The following is a 25,830-nucleotide window of genomic DNA, read 5'->3' as shown; positions in this document are numbered from 1 at the left end:
TTGGCCTTATATGAATGAGACTGTAGTCTTTCTAGTTTCATAGAGGCTTATGCCACACCACAAATCCTATATATCATTTAGAACAGCTTCACAATCTTTCTAGTAGTGACGTGTGTTGGATGCAAAATGGTTTGGCTGCTAAAGAGCTCGCTGAACAGCACTTTTTAGGCCTGTGTCTCATTGCAAAATGGAGTTCAGATGCTTAATCAAATTAAGATTAGCATAAAAAAGTTTCACAATCACAGCTGACACCAGCCAGAGCATAGAAAAACCTCAAAGAAGTAGTGCAAGAGCAGCAGACATAGGGAGACCAGGCCCATAGAATCACCAAGAGTTGGACATGACTGAATGGATATCCCAAAAGTGCTTTTTCAAAGGCAACTGGACTTTGTTTTTGTTTGAAGACATTGTTTTAAAAAAACGAAGCCCAGTTGCCTTTTGAAAAAGCACCTTTGGGACAACCATGACCTAGATGACTGAGAATCTCCATGGATAACATCATCACCATCATCATCATCAAAAGTTTTAATGGAAATATCTAACAGTTGTGAACTAAGTATATAAATATGAATTAAACCTGTCTTTGTAGTAAAAAATGGTAAACAGCATAAGTAAAGTTGATAACACAAATAAATTTGAGACTTGAACTTCATATTAAATTATTGGATGTAGTGGTCAAGATTTAATTGTTCTGGAGGTTTAAGATTTTATCTTTCTAAGTTTATATTTCATCAGTAAGTTTTGCTCTACAATATCCATGGGTACAAGGAAAAAGAAAATTATTACTTTTGCTTAATGTTTATTAAAGAAAATCTCTGGAAAGTATATATACCAAAGAGACTTCTGACCCTTAAAGGCCAACCTATCCATTCTTGAAGTCTCATAGTGTCAAGGCTTTTTGTCCATAGTGTCCCGTTATATTTTGTCACTGACCAATATACATTTAGACTGATACAAACTCAAGTAAACATATATTCACTTAATAGCTCAGTGTTGCATAGATAGAATTTCAGCATTCTAGGCTTAAAAACATTTTACTAATTACTTCGTTTCTATTACTTGTGTTCCTGTATTCATTGCATTGTAGTAAATTGTTCTAAGCACTTTTATTGATGTTTTAGAAACATTCTAGGTTTTAGGCATTTTACAATTTTTTACAGTTAATTTTTTTTCCTAATAGCATAGCTTCTTATGCTCTGCGCCTTTTCTTTTAAGGTGCCTACTGTTTGATTTGCTGGTCAGTGACTGTAATAAAGATTTATATAATACTGGTATGCAATATGGATCTCAATTACTTCTCTGTAAAGCACTCAGCCTTAGGATGTAAGGCAAGTGTTTCCAAATCATGAAATTTTCAGATGTGTGGACTTTAAGTACTTAGAATTCTCTCTCTGTACTGGCCATGGAGGATTCTAAGAGTGAAGGTCTGTGCATCTGGAATTCATTGATGTCAGAAAACACTGCTCTAGACAATACATATTAAAAGAAAAAAAAAAGAACTCAAATCATCAAATGATTTTCTAGGCATAAGAGACCTGGTGGATGAATCCATCTTGCCCATCAAGAAGATGGCTTCACAGTTTAGCAAGAGTAGCAGACTAACAGGATAACAGAGCTGGAAGGGACCTTGGAGGTCTTCTAATCCAAACTCCTGTTCAGGCAGGAAACCCTATACCAGGGGTCCAACCTTTCGGACCTCAGGGACCACTAAATTTATAATTTTAAATCCCGTGGACCACTAATATGACCTGCCTAATGACTGGGTGGGTGGGTGTGGCTAGGTGGTCATGTGACTGGCTGGGTGTGGCCAACTTGGTGTCACTCACATCAAGGGGCACCTTGCCAGCCTCTACTCACTACTACTCGCCTGCCCGTCCAGGATCTTTAGGGCCCCAACAGGAAGCAGTTGCTGGAGCTAAGCATCCACCACTAGAAAGAGTTGGCAAAACAGTTTTCAGTTCAAATTGGATCTGACCAAGAAGGAGGCTCAGTAGAAGCACCTGAGGACTAGGAGCATAGGCTTTCCAAGCAGAGGGAAGACCTGCAGGAGTGCAAGGCCAGGTACTGGTGCCTGGAGGCTCAGTGGGCTGAGATGGTCAGCCAGTTCCAGGCCATGATGCAATCCCACTGGCACAAGCCCCTCCGGCTCCTTGCCACCAGTGCACTTCCCTCCAGCCTTCGCCCAAAGCCCCGCACCAGGAGGCTGAAGCAGACCCCAAGTCAGAATTTCTGCCCCCCTCTGACTCACACAAAAAAACCCCGAAGGGGGAGACTCTCTGCAGCAACACAAGCGTTCATTGTATGTATCCATCCCAGGGGCCGTAGTTTGAGGATCCCTGATTTAGTGCAATATAAAAAATGCAAATAATTTTTCTGGGGACCACCAAAATTTTCTCATGGACCACCAGTAGTCCACGGACCACCAGTTGGTGACTGCTGCCCTATACCATTTCAGACAAATGGTTGTCAAATCTCTTCTTAAAAACTTCCAGTGTTGGAGCACCCACAACTTCTGGAGGCAAGCAAAAGGTATATAGTTGAAACCACTTTCCACTATTAATGTATACATTCTGGATTACTGTGGAGTGACACAAGAGACAACAGATGACTATTTGTGTTAAATGGCTTGAAATATGAACTCTGTGATTTATTTCAGGCCCCAAAATGTTTAATAAATGTTTTTCATCATCAGGCTTCTCTAAACATCATCTTTTGATTTCTCTAAAAATCAACAGTTGTGACACGTTATTTTCAACTACTCTACCAATAGGACTTTTGTTCCCCTACAACAGCGGTTCTCAACCTGGGGGTCGCGACCCCTTTGGGGGTCGAACAGCCATTTCACAGGGGTCACCAAAGCCCTCTCTCGCCCCCACCACGCCTTCACTCACCCTCACCCTCTGCCTCTGTTGGATCGCCGGTCGCTTACCCCGCCCACTCCCAATCTATTGCTGCCTCCTGAGTCCCAGCTGATGGCTAGAGGGAAAAAAAACTGTTTAAATTCTTGCCACGGAGCTTCAAAGGGCCGCCCTACAGCTGATCAGTGTTAAAAGAAAACAAATGAATAGACTGGTGCCTGCAAAAATAGAAAAAACAGCCCCTTAAAGCTTCAGCATAGGTTAATTACCATAAGTTGATTTGATCAGCCTCCCGACTCTCAGCTGATTTGCTCTCAGCTGTTTTGCGCAGGGCTCTGTTCTGTTACTAGCTGCAAAGAGTTCCTGGAGCAGATTTTTTTCCCCCTAGCTATGCTGAAAAAGGAAACTGAAAGTAAAGCAGGGACTTTGCTGCAAATGAGGCAGAGAGAGATTTCTTTTTCTTTTTCCTCACCAAAAAAGGTATGTGCAAAACTGCAAACAATGGGAAATTTAGGGCAAAAGAGGAGGTTCAAGATTTTAAAACACAAAAGAAAAAAAGCTCTATTTAACTAGGGAATTGTAATAATTGAGATACTATTAATTGTATATTGTATTGAAAGCAGAAATGGTTAAGTTGTGGTTTGGAGGAATATATGGGGGAAATTATTTGGTTTATTATTATTGGTAAATATAATTAATGGATTTGTAAGAAATTGGATTGCATGGAAATAATTGGAATATTCATGTTCATATTGATTAATATACAAAAAAGATAGTTATATAAGTAATTGATTTATATTAAAATGTTGAATTTGTATTAAACAACTGTATTACATAATTACATAATTTATTTATTTTTTATTTATTTTATTTATTTAAAATTTATATACCGCCCTTCTCCCTGAGGACTCAGGGCGGTGTACAGCCAGAATTAAAAAACATAAAATACAAATATTAAAAAACAATTAAAATATATATAAATTTGGCCCAAAATTAAAAATACAAACCAATTAAAACATTTAAAATTTCTTCTTAAGCCAGCCCGGCTTGCTGGAAAAAGTGGGTTTTAAGGGCACGGCGGAAGGCACTAAGGTCTTGGATTCTCCTTATCTCTGGGGGCAACTGATTCCAGAGGGTAGGTGCCCCCACAGAGAAGGCCCTCCCCCTGGGGGTCACCAGCCTACATTGATTGGCTGATGGCACCCTGAGGAGGCTCTCTCTGTGGGAGTGCACGGGACGATGGGAGGTCGTCGGTAGCAGCAGGCGGTCTCGAAGATAGCTAGGCCCGATGCCATGGAGCGCTTTAAAGGTGATAACCAGCACCTTGAAGCGCACCCGGAAGACCAATTAACCAATGTGAGGATGGATATAAAAATAGATGACAATGCGAAGGGGTAGAATATAGAATAGAAGGGAAAAATTGAATTTGATTAAGATTAGAGATGAGGATGAAGGGTAATATTGGTTTTTTAAAAAAATAGATGAGGAATAAATATGGCAAAAAGGAAATATAGAAATTGTAAATTTAATTGAAATGACTAAACACTTTTAAATTTGTGAACCAGCCAAATACTCTGTTCAAAGAAAATACGTTCTATGTTTGTATGTGTGTTTCTAATTATTGCTATTTATTCATATTTGTTCTCTTTTATTCTTTAAAGTTTAACAATTCATTCTTTATCTTAATATCTTTATATTTGTTTGGGGTTGGTTTTCTTCCCTTTCATCTTTTTTTATTGTACAGCAATCTTTCTCCTCAAACCTACCACCTCTCTCTTTTCTTTCCTTCTTACTTTCTCTTCCCCCCCTTCTTCTCCTCCCTACTTCCTCTTCCTTTCTCCTTCTCCTCCTCTCTTCCTCCCTCTCTTACCCTCACTCCTACTCTAATTTCTCTTCCCTTCCTTCATCCATCTCTATTGCTGTATCCTTTTATGCATATGGACTACTCAGAGGGCTGAAAAAGTTATTTTTGACTGGTCCTCGCACTTTTGACCAGTCCTCGAACTTACGACTGTCCTCACATTTTACGTTTTTGCCCTATCTTGTCACCATGGTGAAGAGAAGCAGTTGTGAAATGAGTGACACGGTTGTTAAGAATGCTACAATGGGCATAAATGATGACCAGTCATAAGTGCGAAGACCGGTCAAAAGTGCGAGGACCTGTCAGAAATCACTTTTTTCAGCCCTCTGGGTAGTCCTTTTGTGCACATGGACTACTCAGAGGGCTGACAAAATTATTTTTGACTGGTCCTCGCACTTTTGACCAGTCCTCGAATTTACGATTGTCCTCACATTTTACATTTTTTGCCCTATCTTATCACTATGGTGAAGAGAAGCAGTTGTGAAATGAGTGACATGGTTGTTAAGAATGCTGCACGGGCATAAATGTGAAGATGGTCATAAGTGTGAGGACCTGTCAGAAATGACTTTTTTCAGCCCTCTGAGTAGTCCCTATACACATACCCATGGCCACCCGGTCACATGACTAGCTAGCCACGCCCATACAGTCACATGACTTCTAAGCCACGCCCACAAAATAAGCCACGCCCACAGAACCGGTAGTAAAAAAAATTAGAGCCCACCCCTGGTTGGGGGTCACCACAACATGTGGAACTGTATTAAAGGGTCGCGGCATTAGGAAGGTTGAAAACCACTGCCCTACAATATTAGAAAGAAATCCATTGATATAAAAATGAATTTTGAAACATTTTATTAGATTGGGAGTTAAAATCACATCATCTTTGGATATAAAAACAAAGTTAAAAGGAATGTCACAGTAACTGATGTAGTTTGGCTTCTGATCATTTGAGTTAGTAACAAAAATATAGTTCAGTGGAACTACAATATTCACTTTAAAAGACAGTAATAACACACTTTTTTGAAAAAGTAGTTACTATTTAGGCTCATAATTCCATGTTTACTTTCTAATTTCTCTTTGTCTTCATAATATTAACTGTTAAGATAAAAATATCCTGGAAAAAGGCTGTTGCTTGATTCCATGATGGAAAAAATGTGCCATTTGAATGTTTCAAGTACAATGCATTTAGAAAAGGGGGTGGAAAAATTTGTCTCACATAGGAGGTCAGTTACATATAGACCTGGTATTGAATGATACTGCTTTGTTCAATAATACTGCTACTGCTGTGTTCAGAGTATTTAGCACAGGAATACAAAACAAAAACCTTTGATAATATTACTATGGAAAAAAAAATGAGAGAACTTGATTCTGAATTACCTTAATATTTAGTAGGAAAAACTATCATTAATACTTTTAAAATACTTAATTCATTAATGATTATGACCTTTTTTTTGTGGTGCCTGTCTTAGGCCTGAGTTCAACATAGAGTCTGACCCCTTGAAGCAGAATTCTGTGATAGGTAAAATGACAAGCAGTTTGTGAAGCGGCTCTTCACATAGTTTTCGGATAACAACCAGTTATACTGTGGATGGACTAATTACACAAATGCCTTGTCACTTAGACCTATCTCCATTTAGTTCTATTTTGAGTATAATTCAGCAAGTTCATTCCTTTTATTTTTGGGTTCTATTGGCCTGAGTTGTTTGGTTAAGATTTTAAATCCTGCTGCTCTGTGTCAAACTCAGAAGCCAAAATATGCACCAGAATTGTTGCTGTTTTTATACAGTATATTTTTTAGTTATGCTTTTCCAAATTCCAGCTTCCCATCTCTTCCTAATTGAACTGCTCCACTTGCCACTAGCTGCATAGCAGCTGGGAAGGCCTTGTGTTCTGCCTCCTTCACTCTTTCTGACAAAGTTTTCTCTGTGTCTCCAATCTTCACTGGAACAGCTTCTTGAAATATTATTGCTCCAGCATCAACTTCTTCCTGGAAAGAAAAAAATAAAAAACTTTAGCAAGATGGCTGTAATTTAAAGTCATCTGCAAAAACAAAGGATACAGTGAGAATGGCTAACTTAATTCTTAAAGATCAAACAACGATGGCCTATTTATCTAGAGGGAGAATCTATTATTCTTGAAATATATTTATCAGTATTCCGCTAGGGGGCACAATCCATGTGTATATATTTTTTTTCTATGCACATTTTTAATGACTTGTTTAGTTTTGCTTTGTCAAAACAACAAGATTATAGCTCAGATCCCTGATTACCTTATGTTGAGTTTCTATACTTTGTTCTCAAAAGCTGTTATGAGCAGTTAAGCTGATAGCCAAAGGCTTTAAATTAAATTGATCAACCGAGTAATAAAAATAAGCACATACAGCCACAAAGTGCACAGTGCAGCCAGTGACACGGACTCCAGCCTCCAGGACCAGTTTATGGGCATTAGATCCTTTAAATGAAGGCAGCAAAGAAGGGTGAATATTCAAAATTTTTCCTAGGGAAAAAAAGAGAATACATTGCTGTTAAATTCATTTTTCTAATTTTATAAAATTAAAATATACTTTAATGTGCATGCATAAAAATAAGATCAAAACACTCTTTCCCCCATTTAATTAAAACACAGTGGAAACTGTAATGCCTGTCCAATGCTGTCAGATAAATTATGGTTTGGAAGTGGTCAAATCAAAATCTGAAACCACAGGGCAAAGTTTATGGAGAAATCTTGGTAGGTGTAAGGGAGAAATTGCCAAATCAATGACTTAGAATTCTGTTTTCATGGGCCACTGTTTAGATAGTATGTGGGAATTCTCAAATAAAGGGAGAAATAAAGCACAACTCAAGAACTGAAGCCTAAATTATGACTATATAGTTCAATACGTCAAATTTGAAACAGCAATCTATAAGCATCAATGTATGTTTTTAATATCTATTATTGTCTTTCATCAGCACATATTAATCACATTTGCAATACAGTGCATATTTGGATTGGAATCAATCAAGCTCCATCCAATCCATTGTAATGATACTTCAACAAATTGTCATCTAATCTAGTACTGTCTATTCTGACTGGCAATGTTTCTCCAAGATCTCAGGAAAAACTGCCATCATCAACCTATTATTGTGATCCTTAGAATAACAACCTTGGAATTGAAATTTGGACTTTCTGCAGTACTTGTAAAAATCAGTCTGTGGATAAACCTTTTAAGATTTATAACAGACCTCTAAGACCCTGCATTTGTATAGCAGATGAAGTAAGCCGGCATGACCCCTGAGTTCCAATTTTAAAAAGATTAAGCCAGTAGAACAAATTCTCATTTAAAGAAAAACTCAATACTTTCATGTGTCCTTGTTCTTCTTCATTGTCTCTTTTAAAAGAAATACCAATGTGTATTCCCTGAGCTTCTCATCATACTGCTCATAAAGGCTCTACTCTGAAGGGTAGCCTGTAACTCTCCTGGTTGCCTTCTCGTCCCAATTTCTTTCAAAAGACTCTTCTATAGCAAAGGATCAATTCAGATGTCTAAAATGACCATTTGTCTCTTGCAGCCTGCTAAGTAAGGAAAAAAAAAGAAGAGGTGGCGGTCCTTTTCACGTTGGGCTTTCTAATATTTCTTACTCTAAGATATGTCTGTCTGTGATCGTATGGTGGTGGTAGTAGAAGTCAATTGTCTCTCATTCTAAGAAAGCCACAAAATATATATTTTTTTTAAAAATAAATCACCAATATATTGATTTAAATTGAAGAGATAATAAATAGGAAGATTTTTGCCCTCAACTAAGTATAATCGACCATGGTATCATGCTGCACCGGTTGGAGGAGTTGGGGATGGGGGGCACCGTGTTACAGTGGTTCTCCTCCTTTCTCTTAGACCGGTCGCAGTTTGTGTTGGCAGGGGGGCAGAGGTCGACCTCGAGGCCTCTCATTTGTGGAGTGCCTCAGGGGTCGGTCCTCTCGCCCCTTCTGTTCAACATTTATGTGAAGGGGCTGGGTGAGATCATCCGTGGCTTTGGGGTGAAGTACCATCAGTACGCTGATGACACCCAGCTGTACATCTCCACCCCAGGCCACCCCAACAATGCCCTTGAAGTGATGTCCCAGTGCCTGGAGGCTGTGTGGATTTGGATGGGGAGGAACAGGCTCAAGCTCAACCCTTCCAAGACTGAGTGGCTGTGGTTCCCGGCATCCTGATATAGTCAGTTGACTCCATCACTGACTATCGGGGGCGAGTCTTTGGCCCCCGCAGAGAGGGCGTGCAATCTGGGAGTCCTCCTGGATACGCAGCTGTCCTTGGAGGAACATCTGATGGCTGTAGCCAGGGGGACCTTTTGTCAGGTCCACCTGATCCGCCAGTTGCGGCCCTTTCTTGATCGGGATTCCCCGTGCACAGTCACCCACGCCCTCGTCACATCGCGCCTGGACTACTGCAACGCTCTCTACATGGGGCTCCCCTTGAGGAGCACCCGGAGGCTCCAACTGGTCCAGAATGCGGCCGCGCGGGTAATTACGGGAGCTGCTTGGCGCTCCCACATAACACCGCTCCTGTGTGAGCTGCACTGGCTCCCAGTGATCTTCCGGGTGCGCTTCAAGGTGTTGGTTACCATCTTTAAAGCGCTCCATGGCATAGGACCTAGTTATGTTCGAAACCGCCTGCTGCTACCGATGACCTCCCACCGACCTGTGCGCTCCCACAGAGAGGGCCTCCTCAGGGTGCCATCAGCCAAACAATGTAGGCTGGTGACCCCCAGGGGGAGGGCCTTCTCTGTGGGGGCACCTACCCTCTGGAATCAGCTGCCCCCAGAGATAAGGAGAATCCAAGACCTCGGTGCCTTCCGCCGTGCCCTTAAAACTTTCTTTTTTCAGCAAGCCGGGTGGCTTAACATATTTTTAAATATTTTTTAATTGTTTTGTCATTTTAAACTGGGGCCAAATTATATATATTCTTTTAATTGTTTTTTAATGTTTGTATTGTATGTTTTTATCTGGCTGTACACCGCCCTGAGTCCCTCGGGAGAAGGTGCGGTATATAAATTCGACATAAAATAAAATAAAAATAAAATAAATAATCTCAGCTCAGAATAGATGGCTATCAATAGGGGGATTCTTGCCATGTACCTTGTTTAGTAATAACATGGAGAATAATAATATTGTCCCTTACATTAGTGCAGTTTTTAATTTACAAGATGCACCTGTGGGAAATAAAAGGATTCACTTCAAATCTGTTTGTCTCTGAAGAGTTTTAAAATAATTAAGAAGTTACTGCTTCGAGAAAAGTGACTCTATAACAAACTGTTTGATATGTAAAACACAGAAGTGCTCACCTTCCCACTTGCTAACAAAAGGGCCAGATAAGATGCGCATAAATCCAGCAAGACAAATCAGTTCAACTGAAAACTCCCTCAGGACTTGATCAACGGCCATGTCAAATTCTATACGATTGCTGTAATCCTTGTGGCTGATTACCTAAAATACAAAAACAGTAGAAAAACAGATGTAGCGTAGTCTAGTTTATCCTAAGTGCCATCTTCTTCCAGATACTGTAAACTGGACCTCAATTTCCACCATCCTCAGTCATGATAATTGATAGACTATGGAGCAAGATTAGAGAATTCTGACTTTATAATTCTTTCGTTAAGTACACAAAAACACTAATACTTAAAAGCTTTATCTTATTAATTGGAATTCATTTAAGGAGGCATAAGATATATCAAGAACAATATATCATTGTCTACATGATAAATTTTGGCCCTGGACACTAAGACAATGAAACATTAAACAGTCTCAGAGTAGGATGCCCTATGATTGTATGTCAAAATGTTTCACACATTCTTCTTAGTTAGTCTTGTGATAACCAAGTACTGTAACATCAATTCTATGTTGTAATCTGGAGTTTATGGCTGGCAAAGATTATGGCTGGCAATTCATGGCAGATGAAAAAGAACCTATCATCTAATAATTGCTCTTGTCCAAATCAGAACTTCTATATTGAGGAAAATCTGTATTAGCAAAAATCTAGTACAAGAGCCTCATTTAGCCTAATTTTAGGCCTCTTTTTTCAAAGTAGATACGGAATATAAAGTGGATGGATCTTTCTAATTAAATATGAAGTTAAATACAGATAATGCACACATGCTGTCCCACATACACATACAGTATAGCTGAACATACACAAACTCTCATACATTTATCTACTTGCACATGCACAATGAAGACACTTAAATACAACTAACCCACAGTGATATACACAAAAAACAAAAAGCAAAGTGAGAAGATGGGGAGCAAGCAGGAAATGAAGAAATAGGATATGGAACAAAAGTAGAAAGTTGGAGAAAAGGCTTAGAATCATGGCTTATAACTGTGTTTTCCATTTGATCAGTGTTTCCATTCTTCTGTGCAAAAAAATCCAGGACAGCTGAAACACTATCAACCTAATTTTAATTCTAATGGTGCTTTGCCAACCGATTACAAATTGTTACATGTCACACACAATCTTCCTACTTTATGGGCTACTGTGATGTCTTAACTGCGCTCAATCTGTCGTCTGTGACAAATCTAGAAGGGCAAGTTTTGTCTTTCTTAGGCATTTTCTGTAAGGACCGGCCCACTATTGTTTACCTATTTATTTCAGACAGCAACCACTAAATACGATAAACAGCTAATGAAAAAGTACTTACTTTTGTGGGAATTCCATCTCTTTCTGCTTTTTTAAGTCCTTCTGCATCAGCCTTATTAGAAATAACGACTACTATTTCCGCAGAGCTGTTTGGCTTCTTTGCACTGGCAATCAGAGCTTCCATATTAGTACCTGACAAATAGGCAAATAAAACAAACTTAAGCCAAAACCTTAATTTACTTAAGAATAAACTACATTGAATTCAATTATTTTTCCTCATTAGACCATCTTTCTGCATGTGATTGCACTATCAACAAAGTAATTAACAATGTAATTAAGTATTCTAGCCAAGTGGCAATCTGAGTCCTCACAAAAGATAAAGCTGTTTCCTTTGTTAAAAAAAAAATTAAAAAAAAATCCATCCAAAATCAACAATAATGTTAAAGTATGAACATTAGCCACAACTAAAAATGCATTCTCATTTCAATATATTTTATTTTAATAAGATAAGGCATTTAATAGCTATTCTAATTTTATTTGTACTTAATTTTTTAAAAATTAATTTAATAAAATATAAATTTTATTTTAATAAAATGAAATTTAAAATAAAACATTATCATTTACATTTACTAATAAACTTTCTACTATACTATTCATATATTTTCCAATGTCAGTACTACTCTAAAAAACAGTTACAGGCATTAGAGGAAACACCTTCTAAATATATCTTTTTCTAAACTTTGAACTTGGATTGTATAATTCATGTGTCAAGGTGCATAATTTTTTAAAAATTCAATTAACCAACCAACCAATTAATCAAATGGAACTCCACCCCTAAATTAAAAATATGTATATTATGCTCCATTCTCTTAGGATAGGAACACATCTAAAATATATTTACTTTCCAGTTTTTTAATAACCTCCCTCACAAAATTGCATATAGAAATTATAGTTTAATAAGTAAATTATCACTATGTATTTTATTAAGAGAGACACAGATGATTAAACAGAGAAAAAATCACCAACTCAAAGACTTGATCTATTTTCATGATGAATTATGATGATGATCAAATCAATACAGAATCAGAAGATACTTTTCCTGTCAATATTGACCAATCTATTTTAAGCTTGTCTGTCAGAAAATTATTGTCAATGAAAGAAAGATGGTTAAAGTTTCTTTGCATTTCTTGCAAAGGGAAACACAGGAACTTACCTGTTCCAGAGATGAGGATGCCAACTCTTGTTTTGCGTGGCTGCATTTTTATTTGTTTGCTGTGCAAGGACTGTAATCTATTAGCTTGTAAGGCTTGGAGCAAGTTTTTGACTTCAACATGAGCAGAACCTTTTTATTAAAAATTAAACATTAACTGAAAATAATTCAGATTACAGCACAAGAATTCAGTAAAATAACCAATTTCCTATTAAATTATAAGGAAGATCTAAGATATGTGAAGAAAGGGTAGTTTTATTTTAAACATCTGGAAAGGGTCCTAAAAGTCCTAAAGTAGATTCAAATAATGATGGCATTTAAGACATAGCTATATTTTGTATTTAACAGTTATATAAATCAGAACTTCTATATTGATACATGTAATCCTCAGAAAATTGAGATTGAACATACCTGCTTGATGATGCACAACTTTCCCAATCAACCATGCCTCTTCATGTCTCCGAATGTCACTTAGGACTTTCCCAGCCAGTTCCTTCTGTACAATGAGGACTGCACCAATGCCACAATTAAATGTTCGTGCCATTTCTTCCTCTGATAGATTTCCTTCCTTCTGAAGCCAGGAAAAGATGCTGGGTATCTTCCAATACAAGGCATCTGAAAATAGCCAGAATGTTTACATTTATAGTCAAATAAGGAATGTTATGGTCAAAACTTTGTAGCACTCAAATGAAGTTTGGAATACAGCTTATAAAATGTAAGTACTATAAACATCTGCTCTGATGGTTACTTATAGCAATTGAGAAAATTCATTAGATTATATCAAGTATCATGGGAAGACTAACTGATACAACAAAATTTCCCCTTTTCTAAAAATGTGCTCTTCTAGATGATTGTGCAAAGTGTTAGTACCACTTTATAATGCCTTGGTAAGATCACACTTGGAATATTGCATCCAGTTTTGGTCACCACAATATTAAAAAAGATATTGAAATTCTTGAAAGAGTGCAGACAAAGCAACAATGATTAGGAGATTAGAGGCTAAAACATATGAAGAACTATTGCAGGAATTGGAATTGTCTAGTTTAATGAAAAGAAGGACGGGAAGAGGAGCATGATAGCAATATTCTAATATCTAAGGGGCTGCCACAAGGAAGAGGGGGTTAGCCTATTCTCCAAAGCACCTGAAGGCAGGATAAGAAGTAATGGATGGAAATTAATCAAGAAGAGAACCAACCTATAACTAAGGAGAAATTTCTTGACAGTTAGAACAATTACTCAGTTGGAACAGTTTATCTTCAGAAGTTATGGGTGCTCCGTTACTGGAGCCTTTCAAGAAGAGACTGGACAATCAATCTGGAATGGTATAGGGTTTCCTGCTTGAGCAGGGAGTTGGATTAGAAGACCTCCAAGATCCTTTTCAACTCTATTATTCTGTTATAATTTCTCACCTTCAAAAGCAGATCTGAACTGGGGGTGTGGGGAAGAGGAATGCAGAGAAAAGTAATCTAGTCTAATAGTAAATATTCAGCCCAATTTTTGTTGTTATTTAGCAAGACAGTTGTTAAATGAGTTTTGCCCCATTTTTAGACCTTTCTTGCCACAGTTGTTAAGTGAATCACTGCAGTTGTTAAGTAAATATGACGTCCCAATTCACTTTGCTTGTCAGAAGGTCGCAAAAGGTGACCACATGATCCTGGGACACTGCAATCATCATAAATATGGGTCAGTTGCCAACCGTCCAAATTTTGATCATGTGACCGAGGGGACGCTGCAATGGTCATAAGTGTGAAAAATGGTCATAAAACACTTTTTGGGTGCCATTGTAACTTCAAATGGTCACTGAATAAATGGCTGTAAATTAAGGACTACTTGTATTGTGAATTCATCTAGCACTGTTCTTAATTGCTTTGTTAATAGCTCAGCCTCCAGGTCACTAGAGCTCAAAATGTCCTTGCTTCAATGTTTTCTCTCCTATTGATTGTAAAGCTTATGTATCTATGAAATGCATATAAGTCTATCAAAATACTGTGGGTTTTTTTTTTTAAATGTAGCAAGGTAAAGAACAGGTAGCTGTACTGTATCTGTCCTAATTCTAGAATTTAAAAATAAAGTAATACTGCTTTTTGTCTCATATGCAGGTGCTGCTAATTTTCTTAATTAGGAGAATATACAACCCAAAGAAACAGATTGTTTTTTGTAAGGTACAATTATAGTTCAACATTAAATATGAACCAGGCCTGTAGAAGGTAAAAAATATCCTCTAAAGAATGCTTAAGAATGTATCTGTAAAATCATATTTAATTAAAAAAAAACAAGAAATCTCCAAATGTTGCAAAGGCTTTCTTACCTAGAACTATACCAAGTGATGATGGCAGGACACGAGGAATATTTTCAAGCAGCCCTCCTCCAGTAATATGGGCATATGCTTTCACATCACCTGAACGAAGTACTGGCAAAAGAATCTTGCTGTAGATTTTAGTAGGTATGAGTAACTGTTCTCCTGTAAATCCCCACAATGAAGGAATTATTACAACAGACATCCACCAAGGCAGAGTAGAACAAACCAAAATTAGAATTACTGAAATGCCTCTTTCACAGAATAATCACATTAAGAGAAGTTCACACAGTTAATAAAAAGGGGACTGTCGTCTGTCCATGTAGTGCACAGGTATCTGAGCAGAAAGCCAACATACATGTTTCCAGGTCAGCGGGAAGCCTGTACATGTGTGTTTCAGGCTGCAAAGGAATCTAACCGCATTGCTTTTCCTCCTGCAGCATTTCATATCTAATATGTGAACAGAGCTGCATTCCCACAGAAAGAACAAGTATGTACATTTTGAAGTGCCTCATTAAAACCAAGAAACTTCTGTGATCAGGGATGCCTGCTAGAAGTTGATAAGGGAGAGTAAATTATAGTCCACATAAAGGTGGAATGAGATAACATAAATTTGACAATCCAGAGAATGATCTAGAACATGGCTTAGGCCCAGGATATTTGGCAGACCACCTGCAGCCAGCAACAACATCCCATCGCCCGGTTTGCGCCCATAGGGAGGGACTGCTCAGAATGCTGTCAGTGAGACAATGTTGGCTGGCGGCCCCCAGGAGTAGAGCCTTCTCTGTGGGCGCGCCCACCCTCTGGAATCAACTCCCCTTGGGGCTCCGGTTGGCCCCTGACCTTCGCACCTTCCGCCGCGAATTAAAAACTTGGTTATTTGAGTCCCCCGGCCTGGACTGATGGGGTTTTATATGGGTTTTTAACTTTTATCTGATTTAATTAGGTATTTTAACTTTGTATAATGGTTATTGTGGTTTTTATTGTTGTGAGCTGCCCTGAGTCCATTGGAGATAGGGCGGCATATAAGCTTAATAAAATAAAAAAATAAAATAAAATAGAACTAGATTGGAGGGAGTTCTTTATGGCAGAAAGACTAATGTAGTAATACTTGAATATGGTGGCTTGCATGTCCTGGCTTTGCAGTATGATCCAAGCACATGAGTAGTCCCTTCAATGGCAAAACTTTTACCCAATTTCTATTGAGCAGGAATAATATTATGTAGTACCATGCATGAGTGGTTGAGGATTACAGTGTGAGAGTAAATCTGCTTCATTTGCCATTCTAAATTGACCTTCTGTATTATCTTTCCTATATCAACCTACACCATTTGAGTATGAAGTCTCCCCAGAGCAGACAACAGAACATTAGCTCTGATTAGAGTGTCTGTGGAGATTCTTAATCATCCAGGTCATGGTTGTCCCAAAAGTCCTTTTTCCAAAAGGCAACTGGATTCCTTGGTTTTTTTCCTTTGAAAACACTTTGCTTCCCGTCCAAGAAGCTTCTGTTGAAAGAACTGTTTTGTATACAGGAGATAGGTAGTCTCCTATTCCTCTCTCTTTTGCTCTTCTGAGAGGCCATCTGTTAAAACTGAACTGCAATCCCAAGAAGGTTCCACACCATTTACTCAAATCTCAGAGAGTTAACTATCAACCCTCAGAGTGCCAATGACCAGATGACTGCAAAGAACATAAATCCTTCCATTCCCCACCAGTCAGTTAGAACTGAAGAAGCTTCTTGGACTTTGATTAAGATCTCCTACTTTATCCAAATGAGAAAGAAATGTGATTAATTAGGGCAGGTGACCCCAACTCCCAGGCTATGGCCTAGTCAGAACCGGGCCCCATGAGAGGTGGGCTGGCGTGCCTGCGCGCACTTGAACTCTTTCATGCAGCTCAACTTGCATGAATGGCAGGCCAGCATGCATGCGCATGGAGCTCCACTTGCAGTCGAGCTGCGTGTGTATGTGCGTGCACCCTGGCCCATTGCTCACATGGCCCAGTTCCCCTACCCCCCCCCCCCAACTGGGCTGCTAAGCTGCATAGGTTGTGGACCACTGAATTAGAGTATCTCTGGACAGTTTGCACTGAAATTGAAAAGTGTATTATGGGAGCAGTTGTATTGGAAGTGAATAAAGTAGGTTTATTAGCTTATAAATCAATGCAGCTGATAAAGCACTTGGTGGTTGATGTGTTGGCTGGGGACAGAAATCCAAAATTCACTTAAGTTTAGCCAATTCAACAATGGTGGAAAATGAGGACAGAAATGAATACTGCAGTTTTTGGAAAATATTTACAAAGTAATTTGTATAAACATACAGTAGGCATAAACATATTAAATATACAATCAGAAATTAATATTTATATTGCATGAAAATGTTATATTTACAGAGCTTACCTAGTGTTTGTTCAGGACAGTCACCAACTGAAGGAGAGGAAAAATCTAAAGAGGATTTTTCAACTATCTTTCTCACAAGGCTAAACCCATTGCTGTGAATACCAGAGGAAGCAACTCCAAGAACTACGTCTCCATCAGTGATCTTGTCAAGCTGGGGGAGCATCTGTCCTCGTTCTACAGCACCCACAGCAAATCCCCCAAGGTCATATTCTCCAGGTGGATACATGCCAGGCATTTCAGCAGTTTCTCCGCCTTGAGTTTGGGAGTGGGATGGGGATGGAAAAATGTTATTGTGAAGTTTTATGTAATCTTACTATCTGGATTCTTATATACGTTATAATATGACAAAGTTTTTAATGTCATAAACGTTTTAATTCTAAGGAATAGTGTTGCCCTACTATGGTAGTAATAGTAATCCTACTATGAAATATTGCCTATTCTTTCCTACCAATTCTGTAGAAGAAAATAAATCAACAATGGAAAAAGAAAAATGGCTAAGACTGCTTTTACATTGTGGGATTTCAATACCAATAATTCCCAGCCAACAAGGAATCTCATAAAGAAAAAGAACATCCCAGGGAACTTGTCTTAGTATAATTAAAGATCCAGAAGATTCATATCGTGTAAATCTATTGAACTGTACAATGTCTGATCTGTCTATAGAAAACTAGCATATTAGAGAGGGAAAAACAATGAATTAATTTTACCTATACCAGTCTGTCACTTTAAAACCCCGTTTTGATAACCCATTGCAAATCCAATGCCTGGGTTTAACACCCTGAGCTAAACCATGTTGCTATTGTGCTTGTATTAATTTAGTCTTTTAATATTGCATCTTTTTCTATACCGTAAGTCATCAAGAGTTATTTTGATTTTAGTAGCAAAGGAATATATTGTTTTTGGCTTAACAATGGTTATTCTAAAATCATTGTTTCTGGATTTGTAATATATTTGTAAAATATATTTGTAATATATCATTCTCAACATGTAGGTTTCCAACCACCACCCCAGCTTCCTTTTCAAAGGTGAAAAAATTCCTGTGATAATAGAAGTAGAGAGCCATACCAAGGAGAGCACAGCCTGCTAGTTTACAAGCTTCTGCTATTCCAGCTATGATTGTCTGAGCCATCCTGACATCAAGTTTCCCACATGCAAAATAGTCGAGGAAAAAGAGAGGCTCGGCTCCTTGAGCTAGGATGTCATTGACACACATGGCAACCAAGTCTTGACCGATGGCGTTATGCTTATTACACAACTGGGCAATCTGTTATGAAAATGAAGAAACGGCAGCATGTCATGATCATACAATTCTCATCTTGATGAGGCTTGACAAAAAGTGCCTTTGCCAGTTTTTCTCCCCAAAGTACATTTGTTTGTCAGCCCTAATAAAGTAATATGCTATAGCCTCCAAAAAGGTTTTGCTGAATAGATCAGTTTTGTTGGCCATCCCTTCATGGCTACTTTAGACTAGAGATTTCAAGGAGAGAACATGGAATCCCCTGCATACCCTACTTTGAATTCTCTATATGGAGTCCATGGGTGCCACTGTACCGGGAAGCTAAAAGTATCAAGCAGTAGTAATTTCTCACCTAATAAAGGAGTGTTTTGTTATCTCGTGTCTACCATGGCAACCATTTTTTGAAGACTGCTCATAGATATTGACTTTTTAAATATACCACTAGCCAAAAAATATTAGAAATCCCCGATCTAAATTTATTAGATGCTGCCTTCCTTCAAGAGATTCAAGTAGTCTCCTTAATTTTAAATTCACAATAGCAATCCTGTGAGATAGGGTGAGTGAAAAAGCAAGGGGCACATATTCATGAAGTGAATTTCCATGCTGGAGATGGGTTTGACCTTGGATCTCCCAGTTCTACTGTTAACAGCCATTATGAAGAGGTTCTTATGAAACTTGATTTCAGTCTTAAACCAGTCTCTCTAAAAAATAAACATCAAAATACTCCCCAAAATAAAGAAAAAACTGTAAGATGCCTTCGTTTTTTATTACCTTGAGCTTTGTTCCAACACCATCAGTACCAGACACCAAAATTGGATCTTTATATCCAGCTTCTTTTATATCAAAAAGGCCAGCAAAGCCTCCAAGTTCAGCATTACAGCCTATCAAGTGTTGGAAAAGGGTTATTACTATGATAAGATTTATCAATTTGTTGTTCTGGCTTGATTTTCCCGTTGTTCAAATCTTGACATAAACCGACAAAAAATAGGTTCCAGAAAATATGGGATAACATTTGTTTCCATTATGGATTTTCTTGATTTGTGGGTACTAATTCTGATTTTATTTGGAAATAAATCAGTTGTAATGAAAGTAACTGCCCTCAACATGGTACCTTCAAGATGAATTGGGATTTCAATTCCCAGAATTCTTAACCTTTCCCAAGGTAATATGGCAGGGGAGGGCAAAATAAAAGCTTGTTCTCCCTTCCCACTGCCCCTGAATTAATCTGGATTCCTTTGCCAACTCAGTTACCAAATAGTAATTATTTAATAGGGCTTACTTGATACCAACAAGTTCCATCAGCCTGAGCTAGGGCTCCTGAGTAGACATGCAAAGAATTTCTTTAATTGCTAATTAATTTACAGAACTCCTGCTGAAATAAGGATCAGAATTATATACATAATCCCAAATGGAATTGGTAGTAATCCAATATTCAGTCATTTCTGCACCCTTGAATTCCAATGGCAAAATACAAATCTAGTACCTAGAAAATATTAATGAACGTAAGTTTGACAATTCATAATTCTACAAAATGTAACAAGAATATATTATCTTACCTGTTCTAGATGTGGCTGCTGCTAAAGGTTTAATTTTCTGAACCAAGGTGTTACCAGCTGCAATATCTACACCACTGTCTTTATATGTTAGGCCTCTAAAAAGGCAGAATAGCCAATTACCAATTTGCCCATAAATACAATCTATTTTCTAATGCTTGTGTAGATTTGTAAGGACTTTTTACTCATCCTGCTTCTTTACCTTCAACAAGCATACTGTAACAGAGAAATTTAGCTGTTAAAAACCAGTGTTCTAAAATCAAGTTTGTGTTCTAAAATTTAGTTTTAAGGGTATTTTAAAGCTAGGTGTTCTAAAACAACATTTTTAGAAAGGTATTATAATGATATTGATTTCAAAACTCAGTAGCTATGTACCAGTACATTTAAGACTGCCATTTCTGGTATGTGTGATGCCTTAGCTGGTATGTTGACCAAAAGGGAACATAAGACCAGAGGGACTTACAATATAGTTCTCTAACTCTCCATCATAGTATATGGCATTACTGAGAACCCATGGAAGCAAGGTTCTTAATATCCCTTTGTGAAGTGCTTTGCTCAAGTGTGTCATTGATAAAATTTTACATAGATTTACCTATTGATTTTTGTTAAGTTAGACTACTGTATTCAAACAAGTAAAAATAAGAATAGCTCTTACCAACCAACAGCTAAAATATGACATAATTTTTACAGGCAATTGTGTGTTAATTTGTATCTTCTACACACATTTGTGAAAGTACTGTTATAACTTGCTACAACTTACCCGTGACTGCAACATAATACAGCCCATACCTCAAACAATACTCTATTTAAATAATATCTAAGAATTATTTAAGAAGAGTATTGAGATATGGGATGTCAAGGTTACAGGTTACAGTCAAGGATAAATTTATGGAAGAACTAAGCATTATGTTCTTTTAGGCACACTTCGAGATTTTAGCAATTCTGAATCATGTTTATGATAAAGCTGTTTAATAACATAAACAATTTTAAGACCTCAGTAGAAAAAAATATCAATATTAGGTTCATTAGCACAAAATGTCAAACTTGTGTTACTTGTAGTACTGTCAATCAAGTATGTACCCAAATAATTCAGTTTAAATAAAATGGTTCCTACCTGAACATAAGGCAAAGTCCAGTGATAAATTCGTATCTCATGACAGCTGTTTAACAAGATTCTTAAATACAAGACTACCTTAACTCTTTAAACATTACATTGAATTTACTGAATATTACAGATGCTTTTCTGGCCAAAAGGCCACTTCATAATCCTGCATTTGATATAGTCTATGAGAGTTTATAAAACGTTCATTTTGCCTTCAAGCTGATAATAATGCTCTAAAACTTTTTTTCCAGTTTTGCTGCAGTGAGTACTATAGCTTTTCATAGGGAGTGTCCTCTTATAGCTGTTCAAATATACATACTTCAAAATAAAATGCAAGGTAGTTTCAAAATAAAATTCATTTCATTGAATAAAGCAAAGTTGATTTATATCACTTTTCAAATAATTATTCAATACTAAGAATAATAAAACTAGATATGATGACACAGTTAGTAACTTTATTGCATTACAGAAGATTAGTCTTGCAGTGTACTGATATGTTGTTCAAGCAAAGAAAGCTTTATCAGGAGACTATTAATACAATACAAAAGATTGTGTTATCAAGAAATGCTTGATACTACTTTGATGCCAATTTTAATATTTGGTGGATTTTTCTCTTAAAAAAAAGACTTTTTACAGCCCAGATAAATTCAAGCGAATTTCTGGATTAAAAACTAATTCTGTTAATATAACTGTACAAAAAAAAAAAAAGACTGATTCTATGTATTTCTTGTTAGATTGGTCTATTTCTCCATAGAAAGGAACAAGTAGGAAGATCTGAGTTCCTAATCATATAATTCAACTGGGTATCCAGAGTTAGGGTGAAGACATTAAAAAAAGGCATCCCTTTGTGGCAGCAGTAACTGTCAAGGTGTACACCAAGACAGGATGTGAAGCTAAAGTGTGTAGTCCCAGAGGGCTTCTAGGAGACAGCACATTAATCATGATACCAAACTGGGTCTAAATTGTTCAGGTAAGGGGGTATATGTTACATTCAGATGGATCCAGTTTCTTAATTGAGATCTATTAAACCAAGAGTTCACTGTATAAAAATTAAATCAAGCAGCAATTTATAATGACTTGCGTGCCTTCTGCTTGCTTAAATTTAACTATCAATTTTTAGTTTTGCCTTCAAATAGATACCTGGATTGTTTAAGAAAAGCAATAGCCCGATAACCAATATCCTTTCTATAAATGGCCCCTTTGAAACGAATTATTTCAACTCCTTTGTTGGCATGTTCCAGAGCAGATATAAGATCTTTCTTGATAGCTGTCACAGTGAGGACTCTTCCGCCACTGGTAACCACCTTGCCATCTTTTAGGGTTGTTCCAGCATGGAATACCTCCAAACCTTGCTCTTTAGCTTGAGAAAATCCTGTAAGGAAACAATATGTTAGAACTAATTAAAATTTGGATACTAAAAAACTTTTGCCATGTATCTATTGTGTGTATATTATCATAATTACTATTATTATTACTATTGCTAATATTATGATGACTTCTGTTACTGCTACTGTTGATTGGTAAGGGCCACAAGTAACAACACAATAGCATACATGACATAACGGACAAGCTACTTCCAGGTTTTTCTCACCAGTTTTCATAAAATTTATGTATTTAAATTACATCATAATATATGAATATGTAAAGCAGGAAAATCAGAGAATTCCTAGAAGCCTGGTACTCAATTAATGGGATGTCAACAGGTCAATGGAGTTTAATATGTTTGATTATCCAATCAGATGGCACACAAGGTCCCCCAAAGTTAACAGATGAGGTAGATCAATCAAAATAGAGGCAACCAATTAATTCCTCATAGGAGTTCATTCAACTGAACTCTCTAAATTAAAATCCCACATACACTACAAATACTGCAGGGCAACAGAACTTTAGAACTTTGCATTGGGAAAGCTTGGTTAGGACACAGGATAAAATTATTTGGAAAACCTGATCAATATTATGGTACTGATCTCTCAAAGCCTGGAAACCTTTACTGCCAAATATGCTTTGTAAGGTTTGTGGTGAACCAGAACATCTGGAAATGATAAGTTTCCACTTTTGATATAACCAGTTTTGTCTTCTCTTGTAGTACTATTACTACTACTACTAGTCATCATCATAATAATGACCTGCTTGGTAGACAAAAATGTCAAATCTAGTCTAAACATCTGACTGTGCAACCACCCATAATAATAACAGCCATTAGCCATTAGGCCATATCAACATAACAGAGTAAAAGGCAAAATTAGAAGAAAATCGAAATCATATTCCTGATCACTTTTATTATTTACCTTAATAAGATATATATATGCAACAATCTCAATAGTACTGTTTTATTCAGATAAAATGTCAAATTATATACTATATTCGGATTCTGGCAATGTATTAAATATAATATTCTAATGTATGCATCCAAATGGGCGGTATGTCTAATGTGTGCTTTAAGATACCCTATTGATCTCTTACTTTATTATATAGTTGCCACTCAAATAATATATGTCTTCACCCTCTGAAGCACCACAAATAGTGTATGTATATGGTAAGCAATCTGATTATATCTTCCATATTTAACTATTGTAATTGTCCAAATCTTAAGTAAAAGCCCTTGGGCTATTTGCATATTTTGTATTTAGATAATTTTGAATCTGAAAGGTGCATTTATAACAATTTGTCCATTTCAGTATGCCGGCCTTACTGAGGGCAGCCATATCTCTTTGAGATTCTGCATCAAAAGTCTTATCTGATAGAAAAAGAACATTATTATTTCTGCTTGTATTCTAATACAGAAGCTAAACACATTCAAAAAAATAAACTGATTAAAGCTAGTACTCTCGTTATTTGAGATAGCATGGTACCAAGAAATTCACATGGCCTCCAGTGGAATGAGAATACTGAAAATGCTGCATGTGGGATTCTATGTGACTATTTCATACCTGTTATTTCCAAACCTTTGGCATAATTTCCTGGATAGCCTTCACTAGCCATCACCACAGTAACAGCTGCACGATCTTCAAACCAAACGGGTATGCAATTAGACAACTTCTTATCAATGGTTGCTTGCATAACCTCATAAAGGTCACTTTTAAGAAGTGGGAGAATTACCTTTACAAATGCAGACAAAAGCTATGTTATTATTTAAACTACAATATATGTGACATTCATAAGACTATTAAGGAAGCATATGAAGATTCCAAGCATATTTATTAAGAAGTATATTCCTTTAAGCTCTCCTCTAGTTGTGACAATTTTTACCTTGGCTGATCTCAGAATTCAGCAAGGACAGTTCTAGTTAGTGCTTGGGATAGGAGATCACTGATTAATGCTTGAATGGGACACCACCAGGAAATCCTAGGGTTATAGGCTACACTAGAGAGTTGAAAAAAAATCTAAGAAATACACAATGCTAAACTACACAATACCATATAAATTACTTGTATGTATCTTTACAGTCATCAGAACTTAAGTTTTTGATGTTCTATTAAAATGTAAAAAATTAGTCAGATTTGATATAAGTTATTATTAATACACTAATAAGAATAAGACAAACGAGATGCTGTTGCTTTCCAATAAAAAGATTTATTGCCAGTTTTACTGAGATTCAAAATCATGACCAAGATGATACTTATTAGAATCTGAAATCAACACATTTGAGCTGATATTTTTAATGGTATATCTAATTTGATGGAATAGAATTAAAAATTCAATAAAGTTTTTTTTTTTAATAAAGTAGAAGATTAGTTTTAAAGAAGAAAATATCCCTTATATTTCCACACTTGTTCACAATGCAACTCAGGACATTTATTTCTATAAATCAGCTTTAATTCCAGTTTGGTCTACTGGTTAAAACACCCAGCTAGAAAGCAGGGGACTATGAGTTTGAGTCCCACTTTAGCCTGAGATGGGACTCAAGGGTGTCCCACTGAGAGTGACTTTGGGCCAGTCACTTTCTCACAGTCCAAGACATCTCACAAGGTTGTTGTAGAGAAAATAGAAGGGGAAAGGTGTGTTGGATATATTCATTGCCTTAAAAATAATACAAGCAGGGAATGAATGAATGAATGAATGAATGAGTGAATTAATTAATTGTATATAAGGGTTATTGTAGGAGATGACCAGGCTGAGCCTGACAGAAGAGTCAAACAGTCATGACTCCCTTCACACCTACAAGAACTCTAAGTCCAGCTCACCTTCAATTCCCTTGATTCTTATCTACTGCCAATTTGCTTTGGCCATTAGTAGTTCAGATTCTTGTAGAGAGCTTAAGCTTGAAATAAATATTTATACCCATTTGAACTGCCTGGATCTTCTGTTTTTCCTGGTGTTTGACAATTATTCTTCTTTCAACTCTCCACTCTTTGCTATTTCAGTTTTCATTTGGAATGGGTGGCACAACAACAATCAATTTAAAAATGCCTCCGAACAGTACAATACAAAACAGTACATTCCAATACAATATTGGAATGGTGTAAAGCAGTCTTTCCTCAAAATATATTGAGATGGCAACTCCACGAACACCAAGCCATAAGTGGGTGAGTGAGAACTACGGACAGGTCAATGGGAACTGCCACTTAAGCAATGCAGTTGTAAAGTATGATGTCATGTGACTGCATTGCTTAGTAACTAAAATCCTGGGAGTCTTATTTGATGTTATAACCACAGGATGGTGTAGGTCATTAAATGGGAAGAAGTGGGAGTTCCTGGCAAGGAG

General features: G+C 37.1%; 1 protein-coding gene across 1 annotated transcript in view; it reads right to left on the bottom strand.

The window, feature by feature from the left end:
• Positions 1–5,551: 5,551 nt before the first annotated feature.
• Positions 5,552–25,830, bottom strand: part of GART (phosphoribosylglycinamide formyltransferase, phosphoribosylglycinamide synthetase, phosphoribosylaminoimidazole synthetase) — a 55,049-nt gene continuing 34,770 nt past the window's right edge. Inside the window, exons 10-22 of the mRNA XM_070944337.1 lie at positions 24,056–24,224; positions 22,266–22,497; positions 20,027–20,121; positions 19,242–19,351; positions 18,299–18,497; positions 17,234–17,485; positions 14,848–15,000; positions 12,951–13,154; positions 12,543–12,671; positions 11,391–11,521; positions 10,038–10,179; positions 7,097–7,212; positions 5,552–6,703 (exon numbers count right to left, since the gene is read on the bottom strand). Of these exons, the coding sequence (XP_070800438.1) occupies positions 6,515–6,703; positions 7,097–7,212; positions 10,038–10,179; positions 11,391–11,521; positions 12,543–12,671; positions 12,951–13,154; positions 14,848–15,000; positions 17,234–17,485; positions 18,299–18,497; positions 19,242–19,351; positions 20,027–20,121; positions 22,266–22,497; positions 24,056–24,224 (2,121 nt within the window). The 3' untranslated portion in view covers positions 5,552–6,514. The remainder of the gene's footprint in view (positions 6,704–7,096; positions 7,213–10,037; positions 10,180–11,390; positions 11,522–12,542; positions 12,672–12,950; positions 13,155–14,847; positions 15,001–17,233; positions 17,486–18,298; positions 18,498–19,241; positions 19,352–20,026; positions 20,122–22,265; positions 22,498–24,055; positions 24,225–25,830) is intronic.

Source organism: Pituophis catenifer, unplaced genomic scaffold (assembly GCF_029215685.1).
Source record: "Pituophis catenifer annectens isolate HBS135680 unplaced genomic scaffold, rPitCat1.0.hap2 SCAF_4, whole genome shotgun sequence".
Classification (NCBI taxonomy): domain Eukaryota; kingdom Metazoa; phylum Chordata; class Lepidosauria; order Squamata; family Colubridae; genus Pituophis; species Pituophis catenifer.
The sequence above is the reverse complement of the archived record's forward strand: the minus strand, read 5'-3'. Positions and strand labels throughout refer to the sequence as shown.